The sequence below is a fragment of the Trichoderma harzianum genome, assembly GCF_003025095.1.
Source record: "Trichoderma harzianum CBS 226.95 unplaced genomic scaffold M431scaffold_5, whole genome shotgun sequence".
In the NCBI taxonomy this organism is placed as follows: domain Eukaryota; kingdom Fungi; phylum Ascomycota; class Sordariomycetes; order Hypocreales; family Hypocreaceae; genus Trichoderma; species Trichoderma harzianum.
Window position 1 is genome coordinate 1,845,450 of NW_020209253.1, and position 26,703 is coordinate 1,872,152.

General features: G+C 49.7%; 11 protein-coding genes across 11 annotated transcripts; 5 read left to right on the forward strand and 6 right to left on the reverse strand.

The window, feature by feature from the left end:
* Positions 1-205: 205 nt before the first annotated feature.
* Positions 206-2,024, forward strand: M431DRAFT_507577 (glycoside hydrolase family 18 protein). The gene is made up of 3 exons (XM_024918989.1): positions 206-558; positions 644-745; positions 805-2,024. The coding sequence occupies exons 1-3, from the start codon at positions 515-517 to the stop codon at positions 1,850-1,852; spliced, it is 1,194 nt and encodes a 397-aa protein (XP_024775593.1). The 5' UTR covers positions 206-514; the 3' UTR covers positions 1,853-2,024.
* A 317-nt stretch (positions 2,025-2,341) lies between these two features.
* Positions 2,342-4,011, forward strand: M431DRAFT_82550 (hypothetical protein; the record flags this gene model as incomplete). Its single annotated transcript, XM_024923182.1, has 3 exons — positions 2,342-2,511; positions 2,580-3,702; positions 3,772-4,011. 3 exons carry the CDS (start codon positions 2,342-2,344, stop codon positions 4,009-4,011), a joined length of 1,533 nt encoding a protein of 510 aa, XP_024775594.1.
* A 1,019-nt stretch (positions 4,012-5,030) lies between these two features.
* On the reverse strand, positions 5,031-5,575 carry M431DRAFT_494360 (hypothetical protein; the record flags this gene model as incomplete). Its single annotated transcript, XM_024917242.1, has 2 exons — positions 5,031-5,117; positions 5,201-5,575. 2 exons carry the CDS (start codon positions 5,573-5,575, stop codon positions 5,031-5,033), a joined length of 462 nt encoding a protein of 153 aa, XP_024775595.1.
* An 817-nt stretch (positions 5,576-6,392) lies between these two features.
* Positions 6,393-6,983, forward strand: M431DRAFT_83941 (hypothetical protein; the record flags this gene model as incomplete). Its single annotated transcript, XM_024923372.1, has 3 exons — positions 6,393-6,525; positions 6,609-6,711; positions 6,881-6,983. Coding segments are annotated over 3 exons (339 nt in total), but the record flags the coding sequence as incomplete, so codon positions are not given.
* Positions 6,984-7,333: 350 nt separating this feature from the next.
* On the reverse strand, positions 7,334-9,960 carry M431DRAFT_82263 (hypothetical protein; the record flags this gene model as incomplete). The annotated part of the gene is made up of 2 exons (XM_024923144.1): positions 7,334-9,616; positions 9,751-9,960. 2 exons carry the CDS (start codon positions 9,958-9,960, stop codon positions 7,334-7,336), a joined length of 2,493 nt encoding a protein of 830 aa, XP_024775597.1.
* Positions 9,961-10,565: 605 nt separating this feature from the next.
* M431DRAFT_82961 (hypothetical protein) lies at positions 10,566-10,760 on the reverse strand (the record flags this gene model as incomplete). Its single annotated transcript, XM_024923243.1, has 1 exon — positions 10,566-10,760. A coding segment is annotated over one exon (195 nt), but the record flags the coding sequence as incomplete, so codon positions are not given.
* A 377-nt stretch (positions 10,761-11,137) lies between these two features.
* M431DRAFT_494364 (hypothetical protein) lies at positions 11,138-16,142 on the reverse strand (the record flags this gene model as incomplete). Its single annotated transcript, XM_024917243.1, has 3 exons — positions 11,138-11,371; positions 11,456-14,809; positions 14,865-16,142. The coding sequence occupies 3 exons, from the start codon at positions 16,140-16,142 to the stop codon at positions 11,138-11,140; spliced, it is 4,866 nt and encodes a 1,621-aa protein (XP_024775599.1).
* Positions 16,143-16,669: 527 nt separating this feature from the next.
* M431DRAFT_82443 (hypothetical protein) lies at positions 16,670-17,688 on the forward strand (the record flags this gene model as incomplete). Its single annotated transcript, XM_024923172.1, has 3 exons — positions 16,670-16,823; positions 16,883-17,118; positions 17,170-17,688. 3 exons carry the CDS (start codon positions 16,670-16,672, stop codon positions 17,686-17,688), a joined length of 909 nt encoding a protein of 302 aa, XP_024775600.1.
* A 278-nt stretch (positions 17,689-17,966) lies between these two features.
* M431DRAFT_83308 (hypothetical protein) lies at positions 17,967-18,745 on the reverse strand (the record flags this gene model as incomplete). The annotated part of the gene is made up of 2 exons (XM_024923297.1): positions 17,967-18,421; positions 18,514-18,745. The coding sequence occupies 2 exons, from the start codon at positions 18,743-18,745 to the stop codon at positions 17,967-17,969; spliced, it is 687 nt and encodes a 228-aa protein (XP_024775601.1).
* A 1,428-nt stretch (positions 18,746-20,173) lies between these two features.
* M431DRAFT_82778 (hypothetical protein) lies at positions 20,174-21,317 on the reverse strand (the record flags this gene model as incomplete). The annotated part of the gene is made up of 2 exons (XM_024923217.1): positions 20,174-20,807; positions 20,956-21,317. 2 exons carry the CDS (start codon positions 21,315-21,317, stop codon positions 20,174-20,176), a joined length of 996 nt encoding a protein of 331 aa, XP_024775602.1.
* A 3,844-nt stretch (positions 21,318-25,161) lies between these two features.
* Positions 25,162-26,237, forward strand: M431DRAFT_35611 (hypothetical protein; the record flags this gene model as incomplete). Its single annotated transcript, XM_024914517.1, has 4 exons — positions 25,162-25,302; positions 25,358-25,392; positions 25,455-25,504; positions 25,564-26,237. Coding segments are annotated over 4 exons (900 nt in total), but the record flags the coding sequence as incomplete, so codon positions are not given.
* Between the last annotated feature and the right edge of the window lie 466 nt (positions 26,238-26,703).

The window sequence follows — 26,703 nt, forward strand, 5'->3', positions numbered from 1 at the left end:
GGAATTGAGATTCCTCCAGTCACATGCTGTCCAAGTGAAGCTCAAGGGGTGAACAATTGGCTAATACTACGAGTATGTGGGCTTGCTGGAGATGTGAGCTGTCGCATGAGGCGGTGCTGGCCAGTGAGCGGATGCAAAGTGGAGGCTGGGGCGAAAGCCACGACAGCATCTGAGGCCGCCATTGAGCTGATCGAATCACTGACGCGAAGCTACTGGACGGCCAAGGAATTACACACAAGCTACTGTATTCATCTCGTAAACAAAGAGAGACAAAACAACAACAAGGGATTGGGATTTGTAACTTGTTGTCGCTTATAAAGAGGTATAAAAAGGCGGGTGCTGCATCGACAAAGCTCCCGCACTCACATCCAACACGGCTTCTTCTTCTACAGGGTATCAGCAACCATTTCGTCATCGGACCATAGCACTCCCCAAATACCTCACTCTCCTCGCTGGTCTGGTCCTGCTCTTATCCCTCATTCCAATCATCAATTTTTCTACATCTCAAGTAAACATGTCGGGAGACGGCTATCGTTCAGTCGCCTATTTCGTCAACTGGTACGTATTATATCCGGATACAAATGCATCAACATCTCATCGTTTACTCGTATGATCCGGCTGACACGGCTTCTCCGAAATCAAGGGCCATCTATGCTAGAAAGCATCGCCCTCAAGATCTCCCCGTTGACAAACTCACTCATATCCTCTATGCCTTTGCCAATGTCCGCCAAGATAGCGGGGAAGTGTATGTCTTGAATCTCTGCTACCCCCCTTTCGTGATTATAGCGCGCTAAGTAATGATAGACACATGACGGATGGCTGGGCAGACACGGACATTCATTGGGAGGGCGACTCGTGGAACGACACAGGAAATAACATGTATGGGTGCCTCAAGCAGCTGAATCTTCTCAAAAAGCGTAATCGCAACCTCAAGGTTTTGCTGTCCATTGGCGGCTGGACATACAGCGGCAACTTCAAGGGCCCGGCCAGCACTCAGCAGGGCCGTGAGACATTCGCCAAATCCAGTCTCGAGCTGCTCAAAAACTTGGGTTTCGACGGACTCGATATCGATTGGGAGTATCCTCAGAATGCAGACGAGGCCAGGAATTTCGTCGAGCTTCTCGCCACCGTGCGCAGAGAGCTGGATGCCTACTCTGCCACTCTTCCAACCTACAGCCACTTCGAACTGACTGTTGCTTGTCCCGCCGGAGCTACGCACTTCCAGAAACTTGATGTTCCCGGCATGGACCAGTATCTTGATTTCTGGAACCTGATGGCTTACGACTACGCTGGGTCTTGGGACCAGACGAGCGGCCATCAGGCGAACCTTCATCCATCATCTGACAACCCTACTTCTACTCCCTTTTCTACTGATGCAGCCATCGACTTCTATACCAGGAGTGGTGTGGCACCCAGCAAGATTGTGCTCGGAATGCCCATCTATGGCCGTGCATTTGAAAATACCGATGGCCCTGGCAGGCCTTACAATGGTATCGGCGAGGGGTCGTGGGAGAATGGCATCTTCGACTACAAGGTTCTCCCTCACCCAGGCTCTCAAGAAATTTGGGATCGAGCAACTGGCGCCAGCTACAGCTATAACCCACAAACAAGGAAGCTTGTCTCCTACGACACCCCTCATGCTAGCAGAGCCAAGGCTGGGTATATCAAGGAGTGGGGTCTTGGAGGTGGCATGTGGTGGGAGAGCAGCGGAGACAAGGAGGGCCCTGACAGCTTGATCGGTATTGTGGTGAATGAGTTTGGAGGTCCTGGGGCGTTGCAGAGGAAGGATAACTGCATCGACTATCCGCAGTCGAAATATGACAATCTGAAGAATGGATTCCCAAACAACTAAGGGGTTGGGGGAGAGACAAGGGGACAAAATGCACATTCAAGCAGGTAGAACGAACGAGAACATGATATGACACTGACATACAAATGAATCAGCATAAATAGAAGATGAATAATTAAAAAAAGAATGATTTGAAAGTGATTATTGACGCATCTCACTTTGATATCAGCTGGACATGAGATTCATGTATGTGTAGCCACACTGATTGCATTCTGAAGCGAATTCGAGGTACAAAGCCAAAGTACCTAGCAAAATGTGCCCCGCTATGAGCACACGTGACTCCTCCCACATCGCTGTTCCTACCGGCTGCAAAATCCAATTGGTCCGTGCGCTAAGCTCAAAGCTACCAGAAAAATTTCGTCGACCAAAAAAAAAAGTTTGGATGCGAAGATCTTGGAAAAAACTCCAACTCGAGGCAACCAATTGCAATCACCGCGTCTCTCTTCCACCTCTGTTCCTCAATCTAACGGCGTCGCCCGGGAAGAGATTACAATGGCGCACGTCGATTACGTCCTTTTCGAAGCCGCCCTGGGCTATGCCCTCTTCAACGTGGTGCACCAGGCCGATGCTGTTGGCGCCAAGTTGAAGGAGGTGCAGACTGCCGTCAACGAGTTGCCCAAGTTTAGCAAGATGGTCAATCTCGTCAACTTCACTCCCTTCAGGTAATTCACTGTCTTTGTTCCTTCGTGACCGCGATTGAGGTGAAAGGAGACTGACGCGGGTGCAAAAGTGGTCACATTGAGGCCCTCGAGAACGTCAACCTGATTTCTGAGGGTATCGTTTCCGACCAGCTCAAGTCGGTTCTTGAGCTCAATCTCCCTCAGACGAGCGGAAAGAAGAGCAAGATCACTCTGGGTGTTGCCGAAAAGAACCTTGGTAGCGCCATCAAGGCCCAGTTCCCTGGCCTCTCCATCGAGACGATCGAAACCTCCGTGGTTGTTGCCGAACTTATCCGTGGCATTCGTCTACACGCTGAGAAGCTCCTCAAGGGTCTCCAGTCTGGTGACCTCAGCAAGGCCTCTCTGGGTCTGGCTCACGCCTACTCCCGTGCCAAGGTCAAGTTCAACGTCACCCGCAATGACAACCACATCATCCAGGCTATTGCCACTGTCGATTTCCAGGACAAGGGTGTCAACGGCTTCTTCATGCGCCTTCGCGAATGGTACGGCTCTCATTTCCCCGAGCTCCAGAGATTTACCTCAGACAACTACACCTACGCTCAGCTTGTCGGCGTCATTGGAAACAAGAAGACTCTCACTGATGAGAAGCTGCACGACATCGCCGCTATCCTTGGTGAGGACGGTGAGAAGGCCCAGGCCATCATCGATGCCGCCAAGGTCTCTATGGGATATGATCTTGCCGGCACTGATTTCGAGATCATCGATCAGCTCTCTCGCCTTGTCATCAAGCAGGCTGATAACCGTCGCAACACCTCTACTTATCTTGACGAGAAGCTTGACCAGGTCGCGCCCAACCTGAAGGCCCTGCTCGGATCTAGCGTTGCTGCTCGTCTCATCTCTCACGCTGGTTCTCTCACCAGCTTGGCTAAGCTGCCTTCATCAACTCTGCAGATTCTTGGTGCTGAGAAGGCCCTCTTCCGTGCTCTCAAGACTAAGGGTAACACTCCCAAGTTCGGCCTCCTGTTCCACGCTGGTGCTATTGCCAAGGCTAGCAAGCAGAACAAGGGTCGTATGTCCCGCTGTGTCGCCAACAAGGCTTCCATGGCTTCTCGTATCGATGTCTTCTCCGCCGAGCCTTCCACCCGGTTCGGAGATGCCTTCAAGCAGCAAGTGGATGAGCGTCTGGAATTTTACGCCACTGGCAAGCGCCCCACAAAGAACTCTGATGTTATCGTACGTTTACACTTTTCTTATCTGCTCCCCTTCTCTTGCCATGTTGAGCATGAACTAACTTTGATCTAGAAATCCGTCATGGAGTCTCTCGGAGATGCCGGTGAGACCTTTGATGAGGATATGGTTGATGCCCCTGATGCTGCCGCCTCCAAGAAGGAGAAGAAGGACAAGAAGAAGGACAAGAAGGAGAAGAAGGAGAAGAAGGAAAAGAAGCGCAAGCACGAGGAGGACGAGGATGTTCCCATGACCAATGCCGCCGACGGTGAGAAGAAGAAGAAGAAGAAGAAGTCCAAGTCCAAGGATGAGTAGATCTCCTCCAAGTGCTCGGATGCTTCGACTGATTAAACTCCACCGAGGTGGGCTCAACCAGAGGTTGGGGTTGAGATAATGGGAAAGTATGGGGACGGTGCCTTGGCTTGCGACAAGGGCAACATGAGGAAGAGCGACGAGAAACTCAGCAAAAAAGAAGAAGCTGAGTGCCGTGCTTGCCAACGAACGCTCTACCGATCTCGACCAAGATTCTGAGGAATACTTGGAGCCCAAGCCCATGAAGGACAGGAGCAACAAGGTCCAATAAGAGCAAGTCGTCTGAGGCGGAGTAGGTTGAGTAGCATTGGGAGGCCGGCTCTGGCCCGGGGTGGTATCTGCACTTCACTTTGAGGGAGTTGTAAAGGAATCTGGAAACGGCGTTCAAGGAAGCTTTGCTATGATAATTTGTACATATGAAGGGATGCATACCCGATCTTGACGTTGCAATGTCGATTTAACCTAGGTAGTTGGCATAGGCACGATTGAATTGAAGTTCTGCAAATTACAGACTTGGCCATTTCGTGAACATTACAAAAGCTGGCCACTTCGCGGGGCATCCTGAGTGTGCAAGCATGATACTGGAATTGGTGATGTACATACAGTAATATGGGGTTGATACCAGACGACCCTACTCTCGGTTAAAGTGGATCGAGAATAATTTTGGATCGCGCAAAAATGGAAAAGAAAATTATTACACGGGGTACCTCGATAGCTTCATGGGGAGTCTTATCACTCTATCAGAATTACTCCAGCATTACTTCGTACAGACAGTCATCACATTGTCATAAAGACGGCACACAACACAGATACAGAGTAATTGGTCCCGCAATCATTGCACATTGTCACATGAACTACAGTTTCCGAAAACTCCAAACGTGTCTCAAATCAAGCATTCATTACCAGAAGCCGCCGGATGTGCTCTCTAATGCTACATCAACGCCTTTGTGTGTTATGGCAGTCCCATGGCTCCAGCTGTCCAATCCACAATAAATTTTTTCCCTTTTTGAAAGTTTTGTCGTTTACTGCTTGTCGAAGACGTAGGTCAGGTGGCAACGACCACAGTATTGACGGTCAGGCATGGCAGCCATGAAGACACCAGCACCGCACTGGATAGCAAAATCGTATTAGTCTCGCTGCTTTGCCACAATGGTTTGGAATCATTTGGAATCATTGCAGGGGATGAACTCACAGTCTCGCTGGGGCACTCGCGGCGGAGACGCTCGATGTTACCATCGTTGCTGACCTTGTAGTACTTGAGGACAGCCAACTTGGTCTTCTTGCGCTTGTGCTTGATCTTCTTGGGGGTGGTGTAGACCTTCTTCTTTCTCTTCTTGGCACCACCACGCAGGCGCAGGACCAGGTGGAGGGTAGACTCCTTCTGGATGTTGTAGTCGGAGAGGGTTCGGCCATCCTCCAGCTGCTTACCAGCGAAGATCAATCGCTGCTGGTCCGGGGGAATGCCCTCCTTGTCCTGGATCTTGGACTTGACATTGTCGATGGTGTCGGAAGACTCCACCTCAAGGGTGATCGTCTTCCCCGTGAGGGTCTTGACGAAAATCTGCATCTTGCCTAACTGGAAGGGTTAGATTTGTTTGCCCAGCATACATTGCCTGCGTGAGTTGAATTTGGGGAGAAGAAGGCGAGAATTGCCGTGTTGCAAATTTCTTCGCGACAACGAGCAAATTTCGGGATTTGGGAAAATAGAGCTCCGGGGAAACAAAAGAATGTTCAATATTCAAGAGGGAGACATCAACGATGATTCCCTCATGAAGCTCCCGGAGCTCATGGAGGGCAGATAGAAATGCAGCATCTTTCAGACATACCTCGACAATAGACCTATTGCCGTCCTAAGCAATCTTCAGATGTTGCGGATGATGAGGGAGCAGTACATTTCCTTGGTGTGGCGCGCCAGAAAATTTACCTCCGGCGGGCACCAGCAAACGAGGTCACATGACCTAGGGTTTCCGCAATGGGTGCCCTGCCCCTCGCGAAATTTGGCAGCAAAATACCCGATTGTGCACAGTGGAGGCACTAAAACTTGGGCCTGTGGCAATTGGATGTGGAATACTTTCGCGAAAGCCCTAGCCTAGATCCGCGAGTTTCTTTTTGACAAGCACCAATTCCAGTACGTGAGCTGAACTCCTTTCTCTTTCCTTTTCTCTTCTGCGTGAGAATCTAACAGTTCAATCCAGACACCGCCAAAATGGTCAAGAAGAGAAAGAACAAGTATGCCTCGCCTTTCTATCCGTTGCCTCTTGTCCTTTGGCATTCATCCGTCCAGCTGCTTCCACTCGATGTTCCCCGTCAACAGCAGCTTTTCGTGATGGATGACGATGGAGAAGAATCATATCTGATACTTCGAGACATGGTGCTAACAAAATAACAGCGGCCGCAACAAGAAGGGCCGCGGCCACACCAAGCCCATCCGCTGCAGCAACTGCTCGCGATGCACTCCCAAGGATAAGGCGATCAAGCGCTTCACCATCCGCAACATGGTCGAGTCTGCTGCCATCCGTATGTCAAACCATCTGCCTGAGAATATCGATTCTCAAAAGCAGCTTCAGTCTGAGATTGGCTTCGCTAACTGGTATCTGCAGGTGATATCTCCGATGCCTCTGTCTTCGCCGAGTACACTGTCCCCAAGATGTACCTGAAGCTGCAGTACTGCGTCTCTTGCGCTATCCACGGCAAGATTGTCCGGTACGTTGTCTCCCCTGGGAGTGTTACAACTGCGCCTTTCCGGCGTATGTGCTTCAGATGAGCCTTGGTTGTACTTTGGGACGTTCACACACGTCCCAGCTCTCGAACATATATCCCTCCCCCCGTCTCCCCCGTAAAGATATGTTTGACGCTGACAGAATCCAAATAGTGTCCGATCTCGCGTGGGCCGCCGTAACAGGGCTCCCCCCCCTCGTGTCCGCTACAACAAGGACGGCAAGAAGATCACCCCTACCGCTGCCCCCAAGGTTTAAAAATGGGTATGACGGGAATGGGTTGGACGGAGTCTGGTTTACTTTAACGCCTTCATGTAATTTGCTTAGATGAATACCCGGGACAAAGAGAATCCTGGAGCCTAAATGAATCGGACTTTTTTTTCTTGTTGAAAAGATTCAACTCATTGTGTGCCTCATAATGACAGTGATGTGTGGCCTGATATATGGGAAATGCTTTGAAGTAATATTCGGTGAATTCAATACCCAAGACGAAAGACAACAACCACAAGATCAGTCCCGCCAATCTTCATCTTCACTCTGCACTTTACTCTTTACAAACAAACCAGACAACCCTTCTCTCCCACAGCACAATCTCTCAAGCAATCTCTTCAAAAGGGGCCCGGCCTCACCAGCACACTTCCATTCTGCGCACACTCATAAGGATCAACACAAACACCCCCTCCACAACAACTCCCAGTCAAACAAACATACGTCGGATGTCCCGCCTTGGAACAATCATCATCAACCTTACACTCACTCACGAAATTCTCACACTCCGTAATCTCAAACGCCACCGACGCTCCTGAAGCCATCTTTCCGCAAACACATCCCGTATCGCCAAGGTGAGCGCTGGCCGGATACGCACAAGTCCCCGCCGTCTCGTTCTTCTGGGAATCGCTTCCGGGGCTGCAGCACGCAAGTTTCGCTGGGTCTTGGATTGTTACGTTGAAGGGCTTGGGGTTCTCGGGCGCCCAGTTGAGTCTGGCGATGGCGTCGATGGTGGTGACGCCTGCGCGGAGGCTCATCTTCAGGGGCATGTCTCCTGCGTGAAGATCCTCGCAGATGTCGTCTTCGAAGTTGCGGTACTTGTTGTATACGTCGATGTACTCCTGGATGGCGCTCGATTTGCCAGGTGGTTGAGTGCGCAGTTTGGAGAATGCTTGCTTGAGGATCTCCCAGAGTTGTTCGTAGTAGATGACGATGAGGTTAGCCTCGGCCTTTTGGGCGTCGTCGAGGCCTTGGTTGTAGAGCTCGGTTCGAAGGGACTCCGGGTTGATAAAGTCCTGGCCGTTGGCCTCGAGTGTTGTGATGACGGTGGACAAGTCGGGACAGGCACCGCCAAAGGGATCGGTAAAGAGAAACTCTTCGATGTCGTTCCGCACAGCCCATTCGCATTTCAGGGTGCCCGAGTCTGAGCCAGGGAATGTGCAATCAAAGAGCCATCGCCCGGTATTCTCATCAACCTCAATGTCATTGCAGTCTGTGTCTCCAATCTTGAGATTTGGGTATTGTCTGACCGTCTGCTTGACTGGATTGTTGCACTGGTCTCTCAGGTAAAGCATCTGTTTGAAGTCCGTGTCGCTCATCCGCTTCCGCTTACGATCTCCCACGGAACAAATTTGCCCAGAAAGCGCCGCAAGCTGTTCATACATGGAATCAATCGTGATGGAGACATCATACTGACACTTCTTTGTCGAGAAGTGAATGCCTTTACCATCGATAATCATGGCATTGTAAAGAGAATCCACAATGGCAATGTAGCTCCGATTAGAAACATCGATGTAGTGAGTTCCCTCAGCTGCGTCACGCAGTGTAAGATATAAGGGGTCGACGCCATCCACTTGGAAATCGACGGACTCGATATATGGGAATGGGATCGTTGCGTTCACCTCTCGGAGCTTTGTGTTATGAAGCAGCGCTCTTCGAGTTGAACCAGCTGCTGGCTCCGGCATTTGGTAACAAGTCGGCTTGACAATGGCACCTGTTCGAGTTACTTGTGTGAAATTCGCAGCAGGTAAAGGAGGGGGCCCTGTCTGCGTTGCGTTAATAGGGCTGATGGTGCTGGTGTTGAAGCCGCTGGGGGTAATGAAAGGGGCAGAGGTGAGAGTGGTTGTCGTCGTTGCATTTGTGGTTACAGATCCTGTCCCTGAGTTGTCAGGGCTAACTGTGGCCGTGGAAGATAGAGAGCCCGTAGTTTCAGTACCCCGTGTAGAAGATACTGTTGAGGTGTTCCAACCCGTGGCTGTGGATGCATCTCCAGATGTTATTGTCGGTGTAGCTCCAGAGTAGCTGATGTCGGAGCTTGTATTACTCGGATCACTTGCAGAGGCAGTAGAAGTATCGTCACCTCCACCACCTCTAGAGGTTCCTGTTGCTCCAGTGCCACCGCTTCCTCCATCGTGAGTAGATGTACCATCACCCGTAGCTGTAGTAGATGAGGTCTGAGACGAAGTAGCTGAGCCGCCATCCGTACCAGAGGTCCCTGTTCCCGTTGCAGAACCGCCGCCAGAGTTGTTACCACTCTGATCAGATTGTCTGGATGTTGCCGTCTCCTGGGAAGAGTCTTGTGATGTACGCGTGGCCTTGTCAGTCATGGACCCAGTATCAGAACCGATGATACCTGATGCGGTCGTTGAGGCAGTCTCAGAGCCACTCGTTATTGGATCAGTAGGTGACTCCAAGATGCTCGAAGGCTCAATAGATGCACGACCAGTAGAGCCTCCATCGCTGCTCGTAGAAGTTTGTGTTCCATCAGTAGCTCCTGAACCACCATCACTATTAGTCTCTGAACTTCCTCCATCAGCGCCATCCGAAGATCTGGCTTGAGTACCACCACTTGTAATTGTCGGCCCACGAGAATAGCGCCACGAAGTATACGATATAGTGCCATTCTCTTGGCCACTCCGAGATCCAGTCGCACTAGGCGCAGCAGTTCCAAACGAAGTACAGGTCGTCATCAGACAGGCACACTATGTGATAAAGTTAACATATAAACAAATCATCAATACCAATGAGCAAGACTTACGTATGAGGACAACTTGGCTGAGGAGTATGACGTGAACTGAGTAGGAGTCGATGAAACCTCGCAAGGGGTCCTCATCATGCTGGAGCAAAATTCCCCGCCATCTCGAGAGAGTGAGGTATAAAGGCTATCACGAGAGCAGGAAACTGCATTCTGCGCCGCAGGAAAGGCAAATACGCCAGGAAGAATGAAGAGGACCGCAGAAAGAAGCATTGTTACAAAAAGATGATGAGTAAATAGCTAACGAAGGGAGAATGTCTGATCATTGGCAAGTAGTAGTATATGATGGGTGATACTGCCGGTATATATAGATATTTATAATAAAGAGCAGTATTTACAGCATCGACGTCTCAGCACTTTGCACAGCTTCGCATGCTCTCTCCCAAGACACGAGACACGTTGTATCCGTCACTCAGTTGCCCCTGACAAGGATCGAGGAACAGGCAAGATTTTCAACTTGACGTTGAATCTAACCACATAAACCAATCCGTCCCGAGCCTCAGTAGAGCCTAGATCAGGCACCTCACCGAGACACAGCTGGCATTGCTCGTGTCTCGGCATAACTAGATGTGCTTCCAACCCCTTATTCAGTCCCTCTCTCGGCCTTACTTTCCAAGCTGAACGTCCAGTCCACCTTGACACAATCCAGACATGTCCAAATTAAGGACTTCAGCCACAATCCTTCACACGTTTCGAAACCACCCTCCCCTCCTCGTCACACAAGATCTCATCCGTGCAACATCACCCAAGAGCCAAGACCCATCAACATCTTGTCTCATGCAATGGCGATCGCGAGATCCGGCACTTCCCCCTCTCCCCTAAAGGGGCGCTGCTGTGCGAACGATGGCACGTGGCACAATGTGCACACCTCCAAAAGGGCTGCAGTTCAAGACATTTCTCGCATTGCCCAATCTGGGGTTGGTGGAGGAGCTTGGGGAGAAGCTACTCAAGAGAAGCGAGTGCGCTTGGTGCGAGTGCGAGAAGCGAGTGCCTTCGCTTCCAGAGACCAGAGTCTAACTCCCTCTTTCTTGACAACAATATCTTCGAAGCCAAGAATGGCAAGGAGAAATAGGGGGTGCTTCGTGATATGGGGCCAGAGGAACATGAACACGGCTTTTCACATCTCACATACCTGGGACCTCAGCTGAATATTGTTCATCAATAATCATTAAGAGAGAGAAAATGCATCCCGTTATTTTCAACTCGACATCCGTCGAAGTCCCAAAAAAGACAGCCGCCATATACACCTACAATACCTGCCTACCCTTTCTTCCCATATATATATGTATGTCATGGACACATCAAGAACTATCGTGATAAATCAGCCATCGCATTCGTAAACAACATGTAGTCGCCCTGCTCATTATTTTGAAAGGACAACTTGGCAGTCCTACCTGATCGTCACCGTGGCTGTGTTCCCCCCAAGTGTTCTCTGCTGCTGCTGCAGCGTCAGAGGCCTGTCGATGAAGTCTTTGTTCTCTATTGTTACGCTCTTCGTCATATGGTTGACCTTGTACACGCCGACGAGTCGCGCTGCAAGCTCAAACATGTTGTTTCGTAGCGAGATAACGATGAACTGTGCGTTCTTTGTGCGCTCCTTGATGTAGTTCGCCACGATGGAGACCTGGTAGCATGTGTTAGCAAGGAGGGTCTTATCGTCACCAAGTACGAAAAGGGGGCTTGGAAATGGCCGCAGAGCCATACTTACGTTTCGAAAGTCCAAAGCGGCATCAATCTCGTCCATGACATATAGCGGCGTTGGTTTGTAGTGATGCAAAGCAAACACCAATGCAAGACTACTCAGGGTCTTCTCGCCACCAGAAAGGTTACCGATATTCTTCCAACTCTTCTTTGGCGGCATCACACTGAAGAGGATTCCTTCGCTGAACGGATCCAAACTGTCTACCAGCTCGAGTTCCGCGTTGCCTCCCATGGTGATCATTTGATACATTTCCTTGAGACGTAAGGAAATTGCGCTGAAGCCCTCCATGAACCCTTCAAGTCGCAAGCGACGCAGATCATCACACCTCTTCTTGGCGGCATCACGCTGCTCAATTGCCGTCTGCAGGTCAGATGCACGAGATACATGCTCTTCTACACGACGACGGTATTCAGCCAATACTCCAAGGTCGACATTGACATTCTGTGTCTTCTCCTCCAGGGCCGCGATTTCGCCCTTCAGAGTCTCCTTGCTCATACCAGCCAATTCGTCTGGTGTGTATCTTGGGAGTTGGCCAGGTTGGCGAGCGGGCGCGCTTGGGGCATGTTCAGTCTTGTCAGAGGCGGCGTCGTCGATTTCAACATCGGACATTTCGACATCATCGTCAGTCATCTCGACATCGCCATCCTCATCGCCATTTGCCGGAGCATCAGGCATCTCAGGCGCCTCTGCTTCTTCAGTCTTGATGGCTCTGGAACCCGAGCCGCCGATGAGATCATCGATATCCTGAAGTGCAAGCTTGGATAGCTTGTCCTCCCAGTATCGAAGTCGTTTTTGGTTGTCAGTCAGCACCTTGTGATTCTCCTCTAGCTTGTTCCGCATCTCAATCTCCACTGCACGGCTCTCGTTTAGCTCCGCAATCTTCTCGTCTAGCTCTCCCTTGAGCTTTTTCAGGTCTTTCTTCTTCAGCGCCAAGCCTTCTTCGGCTTCCTCGACGCGAGCTTTCAGCTCTTCAGCCTTCTCTCCTTGATTATCAAGGCCGTCCTGGAGCTGTTGGAGGTCATGTACTGCCGCATCTCGCTCTTTGGTTGCTTTTGCGTAGTCCTTTTCAAGCTTGATCTTTTGCTTCTCAGCCTTAGCTTTCTGAACTTCAGCCTTGGACACTTCCTCGTGGTGAGACGCAATCTCTTCCTTGATAGAATCGACCTTGGCTCGTTGAGCTCGCAATCTCTCTCCACCAAGCTCCATGATCTTGTTCTGAAGAGCTTTGATTTCCTCTTCGAGGCTGGATGTCTCGCCACGGAGCTTGTCCACTTCCGCGTTAAGCTTGGCTACTTCCTTTTGCAGTGTTGAAATACGCTTGGAGTCTTCGGCAGATGGTTGGTACTCCTTGCCGACTTCCTTGATGCGTCGCTCAATGTCAGCCAAGTTTCGCGTGGCGCTCTCCATTTCTAACCCAAGCTTTTGCATTTGGGTGTCCAACTGTGGGATCTTGCGGTTGATCTCTTTCAGGGTATTCTCGCACTCTCGCTGATACTCTTGGAACTCTTGAAACTTGGCTTCCCATTGGTCGCGATCCTCTTCGAGCTTGGCGACTTGCTCCTTTGTAGTATCGGCAACAAGTTTGGAAGACATCAGGCCCCTCTTTACAGTTGTGCCACCTCCAGACATCGTACCGGACTTGTCAATTAATTCACCATCCAGCGTCACAACTCGCCATCTCCTAGCACCATAAGCGATGCGATTTGCCTGCGCGAGATCATTGGCAACGAGCGTATCTTGCATAGCGTGATAGAAAGCCGGTAGGAATTTGTCTGCCTTCGCTGTGATGAGATCAAACAATCGCGGTGCATTTTCCGGTGTTTGAATCGGTGACAAGTCTCGTTGGCGCAGTTTGTCTAGACAGATGAAGTTGCCACGGCCGAGCTTATTCTTGCGTAGGTGCTCGATGCACTGCTGGCCGGCCTCGACTGTTTCGGTGACAAAGTTATCCAGTGAAGGACACGCGGTGGAAACGGCAACATCGTATTTCTTGTCAATGGTACCGAGATTGCCCAGACGACCGTGGAATCCATCAATACGACCTGACTCTTTCATCCTCATTAGGGCAGATAAGACGTTGCCCCTTGTCTGGGTATTGGCCAAACTTGAGCGAGCCTCGTCTGCCTTTTGGCGCGCGCTGGAGATCTTTGCCCTTATCTTTGGCTCTTGTTCTGCGAGGATATCAAGCTCAGACTTCATCTTCTCGGCCTCCTTTGTCAGTTTTGCCTTTTCAGTCTGACAGGCCTTGAGCTCTTTCTGTTTGGCGACTTTGCCTTCTTCGATGGACGATATCTTGGCCTCGAGCTCTTGCAGGGCAACGGCACCAGCATTTGCCTTTTCTTTGAGAATGTTCATCTCGCTTTCAGCAACAGCAATTGAAGATTGCTTCTGATTGATCTTCTCAATCCACGGCTCGAGAGACTTTTGTTTGACTGCAATCTGGTCCGAAAAGACTTTTGTCTTCCCCTTCATGCTCTCTCGAATGTTGGTAAGTTCGGCTTCCTCTTCCTTTGCCATCGTCTCCATCGCCGTAATCTCTTGTGATCGAGTTTCGATATCGGCGCCGCATTGCTCAATTGTCTCATCAGCTTCGGCCGCGGTCCTTTCGGCGTTTCGAATGGTTTTCTCGAGCTTCTTTCTCTTGTCTTCCAAGAATTTCTTTTTCTCGTCAAACTTGACACGTTCCTGCTCGAATTTTGCCAATTCTTTTGACAAGACCTGGGTTTGCTTCTCTTGAATCTCAAACTCCCTCTTGCCCATTTCGTATTTGCCTTCAAGTTCCTTGATAAGCTGTTGGCTCCCTTCGTGTTTCTCCAGTTCAACATCAAGCTCGGCCTGCATCTGATTGATCGCCTCCTCCGTGACCGCCATGTTGTCGTTGCATTCATGAATATAGAGTTGATACAAAGCGGACTGCTTCATAGCGAGCTCATTCTCATCTCGGATAAATGCAAGTGCCTTGTCTTTCTTCTCTTCCAGACTGTTCTTCTCTTTCTCGACATGCTGAACACGGGAATTTTTTTCTACGCAAACCTCGTTGAGTGTTTCAACCTCAGCGGCGGACTCTTCTATCGGTGTCTTATATTTGGAGGTTCCGATAATGTCTTCAAGATACTCTAGCAATCCGTCTTCATGCTCGTTTGCAGCTTTGGGTTTCATCTGAGCAATCGACTCAACTTCTCCCTGGAGGATCAGAAAACGCTTGTGGTCAAGATCTACACCACGATCTCGCAGCAGTGTAGTGACGGTTGTAAAGTCTGACGCTTTGTTGTTGATGAAGTATTTGCTAGAGTTGTTGCGGAAGGCCTTGCGGGAGATGATGAGCTCTGAGTCTGGGATAACAACGTGGCCACCGCCAGGCTGGAGGCTGTTAGTGAAGCGTTCTTTTAGTCTGTAATGAGACGAGAATACTTGCCTGGTCTAGAACCTCTTGGAAGTGAACAGCAACCTCACAGAACTCGAGGTTGGGATACTGCGCAGAGTTATGGATCAAAGCTGAAATCTTGCCTTGTCGCATCTTGCTAGCTCGGAAACCAAACACGAAAAGGAGTGAGTCGATGACGTTGGATTTTCCAGAGCCGTTAGGCCCAACGACCGATGAGAACGACGCGTGAAATGGTCCTACATCCTGCCGGCCAGCATAGCTCTTGAAATTGTTGAGAATCAAATGCGTGATGACGATGCGAGGCTTTGGTGTTGTGTCCTCAACAACGGGAATCGTCATTGTTCGCGACTTGAGGACGATATCCAACGGCTTGTCCATAATGGGTTCCATCGACGACTTCGTGGGGGACTCTGACGGCTTGTTGGGCTTGACAGCTGATGGCGGCGGTAGCAGATTGGCCGCATTGATATTTGATGTAATGTCTGCCAAAGGCGAATCCTGCTTCTGAGATGCGGTAGGAGTGGACTGTCGCAACTGCGGTGCATTGTCTGCCAAAGGCGAATCTTGCCTCTGCGCTGCTGGCGGAGGGGACTGTCGAAGCTGCGTTGCTGGTGTATCAAGCGATGTCGGCGGTAAGGGAGTCGCGGCTGGCGTCTCCTGCGGCGCCGGTGTGCTTCGGGATTTTGTGCTGGCTCTTGATCTCGGGGCAGCTCGCGGTTTTGGTGTAGCCCGTTCTTCTCCTGCTGATGGTTGATCATCTGGCACGATCTGCGACCTTTTCTTATTCCTAGGTCTTGGGGTCGGAGGGTCGTCGACTGATGCGTTGCTGGACATGGAGCTTCGTGATGCCATGCTCCTCCGCTTTGCCGGCGTCACACGGCCCGTAGAAAGAGTGGTATCTAGGTGAGAGACGTCCACTGAACCAAGCCGACTAGACTCGACTGAGGCTGCAGCCGGAATCTTCCTAGGTCGGCCACGAATCCTCGTCGAAGTCGATGTGACGTCCGCCTGAGAAATCTCATCTTCTCCAAGTATGTCGTTGCTATCAGCTGTCTCAGATGCAGCCGGAGTGGGAGCTTTCTTTAGGCGTCCACGAACTCGAACGGCAGCGGCGGGTTGAGCAGAAGCAGCCGCAGGCGGCACCGATCCGCGCTTAGTCCTACTTCGCTTGACGGCCGGCTTTTCTTCTTCAAATGGTGACTCTTCCTTGATTTGGCGACTGGTGTTGGATGCCATGGAGATTTCATCCTCGTCGTCGGACTCGACAATAGCGCGCCTCTGGGCGACGCGTCGTGGTCGAGAAGCCATGATGTTTTAGTGGGCTGTCGCTCCCAAGCCCAGATGCGATGAATGAGATGCTGTCGCGAAGGCCCCGGTTCGTAGTAGCAAAATCGTCGACAGGATGAAAGGAGAGATGGGCGATGTGATTGAGCCTGGAGTGCCGATCCACAGCCCTCGCCTGTCGCTATTTTGATGGCCTTGCAATTGACCGCTAGAATCTCGATCTTGTTAGACCCCGCGCTTTTGTTTGGAAATGTCCAAATACGTGGTTTGTAAACAACGGGTACGTACCTTGCACCCCACCACGACCACTGTCCTGTGGCTCTCTTTCAGTGGCTTCAGCGCTGCGGCTGGCGGCGCCTCAAGCTTAGAAGCAGCTGCACGTGACGTCGCGACAAGCATCAGCCTTCCAGTTAGAGCACACCGAAGCTAGTGACTGCAGCTGCCCTGAGCTGAGAGCTTCATTTTTGATAACCTTGAATACTACCCTTCGTTTTCTCTTCCTCCAAAATCCAATCCCCAATATTTGGATTTGCCTCAATACCTCCGCAACAATGATCGAGTACACCGACTACCAGAAGGTTTTCCCACCGGGAGCTCAAATGCCCTACGACCGCAAGCGCATACACGAAATCGAGGCGCGTCGGAAAGAGTTGGGTGGACAGCTCTTCATTGATCGTGTGCTGAAAGCATTGGGCATCAGCAAAAGTCAGTTTGGCTGAATTTATATGGGCACTGCGATTCTCAACTGACACCGTATTCCACAGGCAAGGTGTATCCTCCCAAGAACGACAATGGAGTCAAACAGCTCCACCAACAGATTTGCGAAAGCAACATGTCGATGCACCACAAGCTGTCCTTGATCTACTATGTTCTCCTTGACTTTGACACGGTTGAGGGCCAAGCATCTCTGTCAGAAACCTTTGCTTCCGCTTCCAGCATGCCGCAGAAGTACGAGATATTCATGAAGGGGCTGTGGTACATGGATGGCCTCGAATTTTCGGTTTGTAGCAATCGATTCGCCAAAACGAGGACCTTACTAACAGCTTGCTAGACCGCTCTGGAATATGTCGCCCATCCATCGCTAGTATCAGACTTTGCAGATGATATTATCATCGCACTGGTTCAGAATGCCCCGGACGGCGACTATGATCTTGCGCTGTCCTATTTCCACACCGTTCAGCCAGTCTTGAAGACTTCCAAGGCCCTTGAGCTCATATTTGGCGCCATGGCTCAAACCAATGTTACTGAGGCGCTTCTTTATTCCCGAACATATCCTGAGCATGCCCGCGAGCAGCTCTTCCGGCAGTTGATTGCAGAAACGCTCGGTAATAAAGCATCAGAGCAGGCGGGCGAGTTGGCTTTTCTGCCCTTTGACTCTACCGAAGAAGCGTGGTTTGAGGAATACCTCTCGACAGGTGATGGGAGAAATCTAAAAAAGGCCAAGGACACCCTTCTCGTCCGCAAAATTGCCAGCGATCGATTTGACGAGATTCGAACCCAAAGAACGAGCAGCCAGTGGGGTCCTGTGCTTGAAGGTATCAAGTCAGGCATCGAAGGCCAATTGGAATAATACCAAAGTCAACGAAATCTTTTGTTAATATATCTGGATCCTTTTGCATAGCGATGGCGTTCTTGTCACTTTATTTTTGGTTAGGTGCAGAGGAAGTACGTGTCAGAATGCTTTACAGAGCGGACAACATCTAGATGGAATGGTCATGATTGGAAGGCTTCAAAATTAGAAAAAGAAGAAAAAAAAATAGCATCAATTTTTGTCTATACCATATGATAAGAATCTTTCCTCTCAAATCTCATTGCAGGCAGAACTCGCACAATGCTCTCCTTCCTTTTTTACTGCGCCTTCTTGCCAACAGATGCCGCCTTGACTTTGGCAAACACACTTGCGATCTCATTAACACTCTGTCGGATGAGCAGCAAGGGAATGACAATCCAGAAGAAGTTGCAGAGGAAGTAGTAAGCCCAGAAGTAGAATCGCTCAGGTCGGCAGTAGACAATGTCGTTGACGACCTCCTGGAAAGTACAGATGGCATAGTAGAGAACATCACCATACAGCTGGCCCAGGCTGATGATGATCTGGAAGGGGTGGCGGAGCGGATGGTCGGCGATGATGAAGTAGACACAGAAAAAGGACATGGGGCCCCAGAAAACAGCAGTGACAGTCTCCATGCAGACGGTGAAGGCATCTTGGGTCATGTAACGAGAATCCGAGAGGGCATACTCTTTCCAGAGCTGGCCAAAGATGTCTGTTCTGCTAGCCATGTCGAAGGCATTGTAGGAGAAGTAGCCTGCATACATGTTAACATTCGACTCCATTGAAACAGGAAAACTAGATGAGAGTATTCTATGTATAGCCAGGAAGCTGGACATGCTCGCTCACCTTCGAAAAAGAGATGGATGCAACCGCAGAGGGCAAACCACATGGCAACCAGCATCTCACCGTTGCCCATGGAGGGCCTCATCCGCTGAATGAGGCCATACGTGACAAGAAAGATGACACAGCATCCAGCAGCAAAGATTGATACCAGGACGGCCGCCGAAAATGTGTTGGCAACGTAGGTTGGCAGCTCAACGACAAAAGGAGAGAAGGGGTGAAGCGGCAGGTCTGCCATGACTTGCTCAACAGTGCTATTCATTGCTGGCTTAGGATTCGACGAGCAAAATGAGTGAAAACTAGCTGACGAAGAGGGAAAACAAGGAAGAGAGAAGAAGAAAAGAGAGAGGAAGCACTAGCTTAAAATGATAACGAGTCAATGGGGGTTTGTTTGTCCGTGTGTTTGTGAAGAAGAGATTTTGTCTCTTTTATCTGTGTGTTTCCATCAACAACACCTGGCCAGCAAAGATTGGCTGGTGCCAGTGTTACGGCCCAGTCAAATTACGAATACGGCTAGTTTTGTGTCTAGCAGCGATATATTAAAGGGGGGCGGTGGCGAGTCGACGCCCAAGATGGGGGCCTTTTTGATATTGATAGATATGATTCCCGAATTCCTTTTCGATCAATTGCCGGATGGAGGAGAGTAGCATTGATGACGTTTCTCGTTCATTTCAAGACAAGCATCTTACAGCAGTTTTGTGGCACGACTTCTTCACTAACACGCCGAAATTCGCTAATACGAGCGGGCATCAGCCGTACGGAGAAATTGTAGTGAGATAAATGGGAATGCGCGTAATTCGCAGCTTTATTTTGTGGGGTAAAAGGGGGAGGAAAATCTAGATCTTTGTTGGTTGGGTGGCTGTTGGTTGGTTGGCCACTCGTTTTCGTTTAGATCTCCAGAGTTGGAAATTTTATATCCATCATGAGTTAAGTTCTAGGTTAGCAGCAATATGTCTACAGTGTATATACGGAGCACACCACAAAATACATACAGCACTGTCTCCTGCAGCGTTGTGATAGCCTCATGTGCGAGCTTCTATCAATTGACTGTTTATTTATCTTGTCTTGGCTCCTCCGTTTGTAAATATGGTGTCGTACTCGTACTCCCCAGCAATTTCAACCCGTTGCTGCGCCACGGCCGCGGCGCCCGCGAATCCCGTCTTGCGCGGAACCCGAAGAGATTCGTAGTCCTTGTGCCAAGTAAACCGACGAATTAACCCCAATTCCGCTTCCCCGAGCAGAAGTTCTTTCAAGTTGAATGCTACATGTTTTGCGTATAGATGAGTCTGAGCCACTTGTTGACGAAGCATCGGTGCGGGACGGAGGCAAGGCGGCCGGATATTTGCACGGATAGATGGTTATTTACGGAAGATGGCCGCAACAGAACAGTATGTGCGAAAGGGAAATAGAATATATAAATAGATGAAGAGAAGAATCATATCTGCCTCCGTTCGCTATTCAGCAGGTCGTAAAAAGTGGTATTCAAAACGTTAAAGAAAATCCAGCCCCAGCTCCTTGCCCATGTGTCGCTTTACAGTAGGTATCAACAGAGTCCTGGAACTCAAGCTTTCCTGCAAATCATACAAATTCTAGTTGCCCTGCCCATGCATTTCGCCGACAAATATTTCATTACAACATTAATCCTCTTTCTTTTTCACCGTCCCAATTATGCGAATCTCGAAGCGGTTTGTAGATGCTCTCCTTCGTGGTTATCACCGGGTAGCTCAGCGGGGGCGTAATAGTCCCCCATTTCGTATACCTGACCAGGCAACTTCTTGACCTTTGGAGTTTCTTCTGCTACCTCGTTGTTTGGAAGTTCGCTGCTGATCGGTATCTGAGATCGCCTTGCGCGTCGATAGTAGTATATAAAGGCGGCGAAAGCGAGTAAAATGGCCGCCCCGAGGCCAAGGCCAACACCGAGTCCAACTTTGGCTCCGTTAGAGAGCCCTGAATGACCTTTCCCAAGGCTATCATCTGCTGCGGAAGTTGAAGTTTGCTTGCTTGTTGAGGATGTCGTTCTTGTTGATAGTGTAGTGGACGCGGTGGTTGTCGAGGCAGGTAAATCGCTTGCTTGGAAATTGAGCTGGAACATGGGGGCGTATAACATCATTGTCAGCGACGATGTCTCTACGTCCACCGTGTCACTGGCTGTATCCGTCTGGGTGATCGTGATGACATGGGGAAAAGTCTCGGTGCCGGAATCGGTGAGTTTGGTGCCATCGCAAAAGGCTGTTGGAACGGCCGTGCTCGTAGCCGTTGCAACGCATGTGTTTCCGTTGATGTTGGCGCATGCGAAACCCCTAGTTGAATGGTCGAGTTAGCTAACCTGGCCAATTTGCTGCGCGGAGCAAACTTCTAGATCGAAGCTATTCCTCAATATCCTGGATTATCTAGCAAGAAGATGCGGTATAACAAATGGACGTCTGGCTCAACCCAGGTTATACTTACGTTGGACAACATCCCACGGCAGTTTCTGACGACACCAGGGTGAATTGGATATCCCATTCAGGCCGCTGCCCGTAAACTGCCGTACAAGCAGTCATGTATCCTGCCGGACACGCAATGCCGGGAGAGTAGAATCCCCATCCCACAAAGGGCCATGATGGAGACGCAACCCCCGGCTTCGCTGGCGGCCAACACGCCGTGTTATCCTGCACTTGGCCATTGTTTATCGAATTGCAGGACTGTGCTCTGAATCCATTAGTGCATGTCGAGCACGACGGCATATAAATCGAGCAAGTCTCGGGCATAGTCCATGTTGTCGTTAGAGGGCCTAGCAAAGTGCCGGCCTGGCTTGTGAGAAGGGCCATGGCGAGACGCCTGATGGAGAGATCGATCGCGGCAACAGGGCTAACAAGATGCCAGTTCTCCCAATGACAGGTCAAGGAAGCACCATATCACGCAGCTTCTCGTCGCAGATCAAAGTGGTGAATGCAACAGCGGATGGAAGCGCCAGCCCAGATATGTAATATACAGTAGCGTAGGACCCAAGCAGCATGAAAGACAGCCTGCCGAGGGTCTTATTCACGTGTGGCTCATATTAATGCCTTGGGCGATACCACATCAAAGAGCATAAGCCCAGTTTCAGTGGATATTCCTTCAACTCTTACAAAAGTCACCCCTGAGACTGCAGAAAGTCTAGCCAGCACACCCACCAAAAGCTGCAAGGAGCTGAATCCTTCTCCTCGAATGCCTGCCACTCAGCTCCTCCCTCACTGGCCACTAGCCGTTCAGCCTGTGTTATTCCGAACGTGACGATCCAATGATCGTTGAGGCGCAATGCCGCAGTCTGCCTGAGCTCTGAGACATATGCCGTCGTGGAACCGGCATCGGCCTATGAGGTGAGGAAATAGGACGACACGACATAGTGCAGGGGGGGCTGGCGAGAAGGATTGCACGCCTTTTCCCAAGGTTCCCGTAGTTTGATGTATGTACAGTACAGATTGTACGCCAAAGAGAAGATGCTAAGCTCATTCCCACCCAGATGCAGCGCTTAAGAGGCTTTGTTGAGAGCAGGGGTGTCCACCGGAATCCTAGTCTGTCTAGAGCTAGGATTCAATGAACAGGGGGGGCATCATCATGCTTTTTCGGAAATACAGGCAGGCATCTTGTCATCTTGGTACCCAAAGTTCAGCAAGACGAGTGAAATAAGCTGCCAAGATATCGTTATTTATGCGCAAGATATAACCGTATAAGTTGACCCCCTATCACCAACACTGAAGCCTCTTCACTCGGGAATTCCCTCGACAGCTCTGCCCAACCCGTGCAATATCCTGGCGCGCTGCCGGCGCTAAACATGCATTTTAGCGTCCAGAGTAGCGTCTTCCTCCTCATCTATTTCTCGACCTAGCGGTTGACATCTGTCGAGGACTCTGATCCTGCTGAGCTAAGGTCACATCGAATGTCTTTTACTCAGCCCCCAATCAGCTCAATCGGCAAACATGTTCAAAAATTGAGCCGATCCCTGCTTTCTCGCGCCTTCTCGCGCCTAGGGAGAACCTGCCAAGAGATTTCGGGGAGGGATTCTATTCTTGCGGCTCTTTTGTGCTGCCGTCGGGACGCAAATCAATTGGGCATACACCAACACATTGATGTCCACGCCACCAAGGTTCTCTCTCCGGAATTCAAAACCATGGCGCTGATTTAGATCGATGTTACAGAAGACAAGATGGATGCATAAATCGAAGGCCACATGCGCTTTATCGGCCTATCATGGACGTTCAGAATGCGTGCTGCGGATGTTTAAGCGCTGCCGAGAACCAACTATTGTTTTTGTGCCTATATATGTACGCCGCCACATCTTTGACGACGAGCCTTTTTGGGCACTGGTCAGACACTCTCATTTGGTCTGTTACCCATATCTCGTAGCAACGAGGCCCCTTCAACACTCCGTTGCCAACGCTCTCCACTCTGCCAGTCATTCATCACATATACAACGGCTTCCTAGAACCCTTCGTTTACACCTATTCCCTGCACGCTTTTAATCTCCCCATTTCATCGAGCATATTGATGGCTTTCGGACATCACCGCACATTAAGTATTGGGGAGAAGAAGCAACTTCGCTCGGCAGGCTAACCAGACAAAGCTTCTATCTGACGGGGGACCACCGAGCATAGATGATTCATATTTCGTCACATAAGGCAGAACATATCACGAGGAAAGTGGGAACCTGGCATAGTGTAAGACGGACTTGTACATTAGATATAGTATGAACTCAGGGGAGCGGTAATCTCCTTGTACTAATTGAAGCCTGAAATCTTCCTATTATAGTCCAGGGGCAGCTATACAATGGTCCACGAGGACACGGGCTTACGGCAATCCATGCTTTATTTGAACATATGAGTTACAGCTACCACTTGGTAAAGACTCCGTATTGGCCGGCACCACTTGGGGCAGAAATCTCCATCAATACGATATTAAGAGAACTGCGATACCTGAACATCATCTGTTAGCACGATGCTGAAAATGCATGCTGCAATAAAAAGATGAAAATAGTGTGAATTGTCAGGGTTAAAGTGCCTTGTCACAGGCGTTATCATCAGAGCATATGGCTAAGTTGACCGTCGTGATATTTGTACATCATGTAAATGCGAAAGGAGAATAAGCAAGGAGGGATTTCTTACCGATAGGGTCACATGCAAGAAGAGAAAACCACGGGTTGGGGTAAGTCATCTTTCGAGCCGGTTAGCCAACAGCCCAAGTTCTTGCAAGTCAACAGCGTGATGTGAATGATTTCAGATCAGAAATAGAACACTTTGTCTTCGTCGCGTGAAGCTCAGACATATGCTTGTCATTGTTTATTCGAGCTCATCACGAGAAAGCAGGGTTGCAAAAAGAATATGTGGGTAACTAACACTATCACTTTCAGATGTTAGCCAAAGTCTACATGCAAGCTTCAGCAGAACAAGGATAAATGTTGGATCATAAATCAGGGATTGCATGAATGGTAGGTAAGGTTGTTGTCCTCATCGGAAACCCGGATAGGACTCGTCATCTAAAATCATCACATGATGCTGGGGATGAGGTAGAACTATAGTAAAGCTTACCTTGATGAATATGAAATGCACTGTAGTGCGATTGCGCGCATACAGAGCACATCACTAGACACTGATACCAAGGGATTAGCTTTGATATCCTGGCATCGGTTGATCCAACATGAGACATCGATGAGATAGAATCAGTGGGCGAGGTTTTCTAGGCCTGCCGCAAAATGGCGTGTCTTGCTCATTATAAAAATCGGAGCCCAGTGCCGTTTCATCATCTAACATCGGAGTGATGGAGGAGATGCAGTATCAAGACGGCATACCTTGTCAAGTGAATCTATTAATCCGAGTCAGCCAATGCTACCATGATTGAAGTCAACAAGAAAAGAGCATTGAAGAGGCAAATCAGTAATAGCCTAAGAATATCGTCAAAGGAGACCTCAGCCGGTAATTTCCAGCGTATATAGTTGTAAAATTGATCATCATATTGCGCGAGCAGAAAAAAAAAAGAAAATTTGCAACCTACCGAGTATTACATGTCGATGGCGCAAGATTGCCGGCAAGATATTCAAGCTCGATACCACTTGGCATTTATATTCTATCCAGACAGTTAGCAAGAGCGCTCAATTCGCTGAATGCAACAAGAAAAATTGCAGCTGTCCGATAATATTTCAGACTGACGTGCTAAACGGTGTTTTCACTCCAGTGGTCAAAGACTCTAGTTTGCGGATTTAGGGTATCATCAGGTAGGAGGACTGAGGGCAAACAAGCAAAAAGCAGCACACAAACTTACATTGAGCTTTTGCCATGGCAAAATTCTGCACATGGCGGATGGTGGAAAGAAAAAAAAAAAAAAAGCTTCGGCAAAATGTTTTCATAGCTTTTACAGGTGGGGTTGTGGGCCGGCTAGAATTTTTGCTTCTGTAAGCACGCACGTGATTTCGCGTCACCTCGCGTTCGGAGATTGACCAAGGCGTGGCTGACGACGTGATTTCACAAGGTGTTGCTCCAATTGTATGAATCACAGTGAAAAGCGAATTTTAAGCGTCTTTTCTCACATCTAATTTTGATCTTTACAAGCGATACTCATAAACATGCCTGAGATAGCTGAAGGAACGTATCTTTGTCTCTAGAGCCCCAGAGAACTGTATAATTAACATGCTGTACTGTAGTTGCCCGTATTGTACACTACCTCCGCAAGAGGCTGGTGGGGAAGACCATCGCCAATGCTGCGGCCATAGATGATAGCAGCGTATTTGGCAAGGTCGGAACCAGTGGAAAAGAGGTCGAAGAGGCTCTGAAAGGTAGAACGGTATGGTCAACTTGTCACAAGCTTGAGATTTCGTGCCATATCTAAACGATACCAGGTTGTCTCCGCGGGCTCTCAAGGAAAATATTTTTGGTATGATGAAACAAAACTGTCGCAATAACTGCTTTATGAACTTTCATTAACGCTTGAGAAAGGATAACGTTAGACAAGCCACCGCATCTGGTAATGCATTTTGGCATGACGGGTAAGCATACTCATACATCTATTGCTCCTCAGTTCACACCGCTCACATCTAACATACAGGCTGGGTACACATAAATGGCGAGAAGACGGCTTATACAAACTACTACAAGAAAATGAAGGAGAGCGACATCGCTCAATGGCCCCCCAAGTTTTGGAAATTCCACCTCAGCACAGATGACAAAGAGCCCGTCGAAGTCGCATTCACCGATGCCCGGAGATTCGGGCGCGTGCGTCTTGTCAACTGCCCTGGCGAATCCATTCGGAAGCACTCTCCTCTTGTTGAGAATGGACCTGATCCCGTTGTCGACAAGGACATCTTCACAGAGGAGTATCTGCGCGGCAAGATGAAGTCCCGACACGTCCCTATCAAAGCCCTGCTGCTGGACCAAGCCATGATTAGCGGCATCGGGAACTGGGTCGCCGACGAGACTCTCTACCAAGCCAAACTCCACCCGGAGCAATACTCTGATACCTTTGATGACAAGGAAATCGCAAAGCTGCACGAGTCCATCCGTTATGTCTGCCAAACAGCCGTAGACAAACTGGGCGACTCGGATGAATTCCCTGATCACTGGCTCTTCAACTACCGTTGGGGTAAGGGTGACAAAGATGCAGCGACAAAGCTCCCCAACGGAGAAAAGCTCGCCTTCATCACTGTCGGCGGACGGACTAGCTGCTACGCACCAGGCGTGCAGAAGAAAACCGGCGCCGTTGTTGCCAGCGCAAAGACAGAGCCCGTAAAGAGCGAATCAGGGAAGAGCAAGCCCGCAAAGGGCAAGGCAGCGAAGAGCGAGCCGAAGGAAGAAGAAAATGACGATGAGGTGGCTGAAGAGAAGAAACCCAAGCGATCACGAAAACAAGCGGCGGTAGTCAAGGAGGAGCCCGAAGAAGCTGATGATGCGGGCCCACCTGCCAAGAAGAGACGGGGCAAGGCAGCGCCGGCGGCGAACAAATCGGAGCCTACTCCTGTTAAAAAAGAAGTGGTGGAGGAAGACCAGGGTCGCCGCCGGTCTAGTCGCTTGAGGAAGTAGATGCCTGTGGATGTTTGACATGATGCATACCGAAGTGATGGGAATTTTCATAGATAAGAGTAAATGCTGTGTGTTTTTGGTGCTTTTGGGCGTAATATTGTTTATATAACTATATGAGTGTCTGATATTAAATATACCTACTTCTGAATGTCTTCGTGTATCATGACCA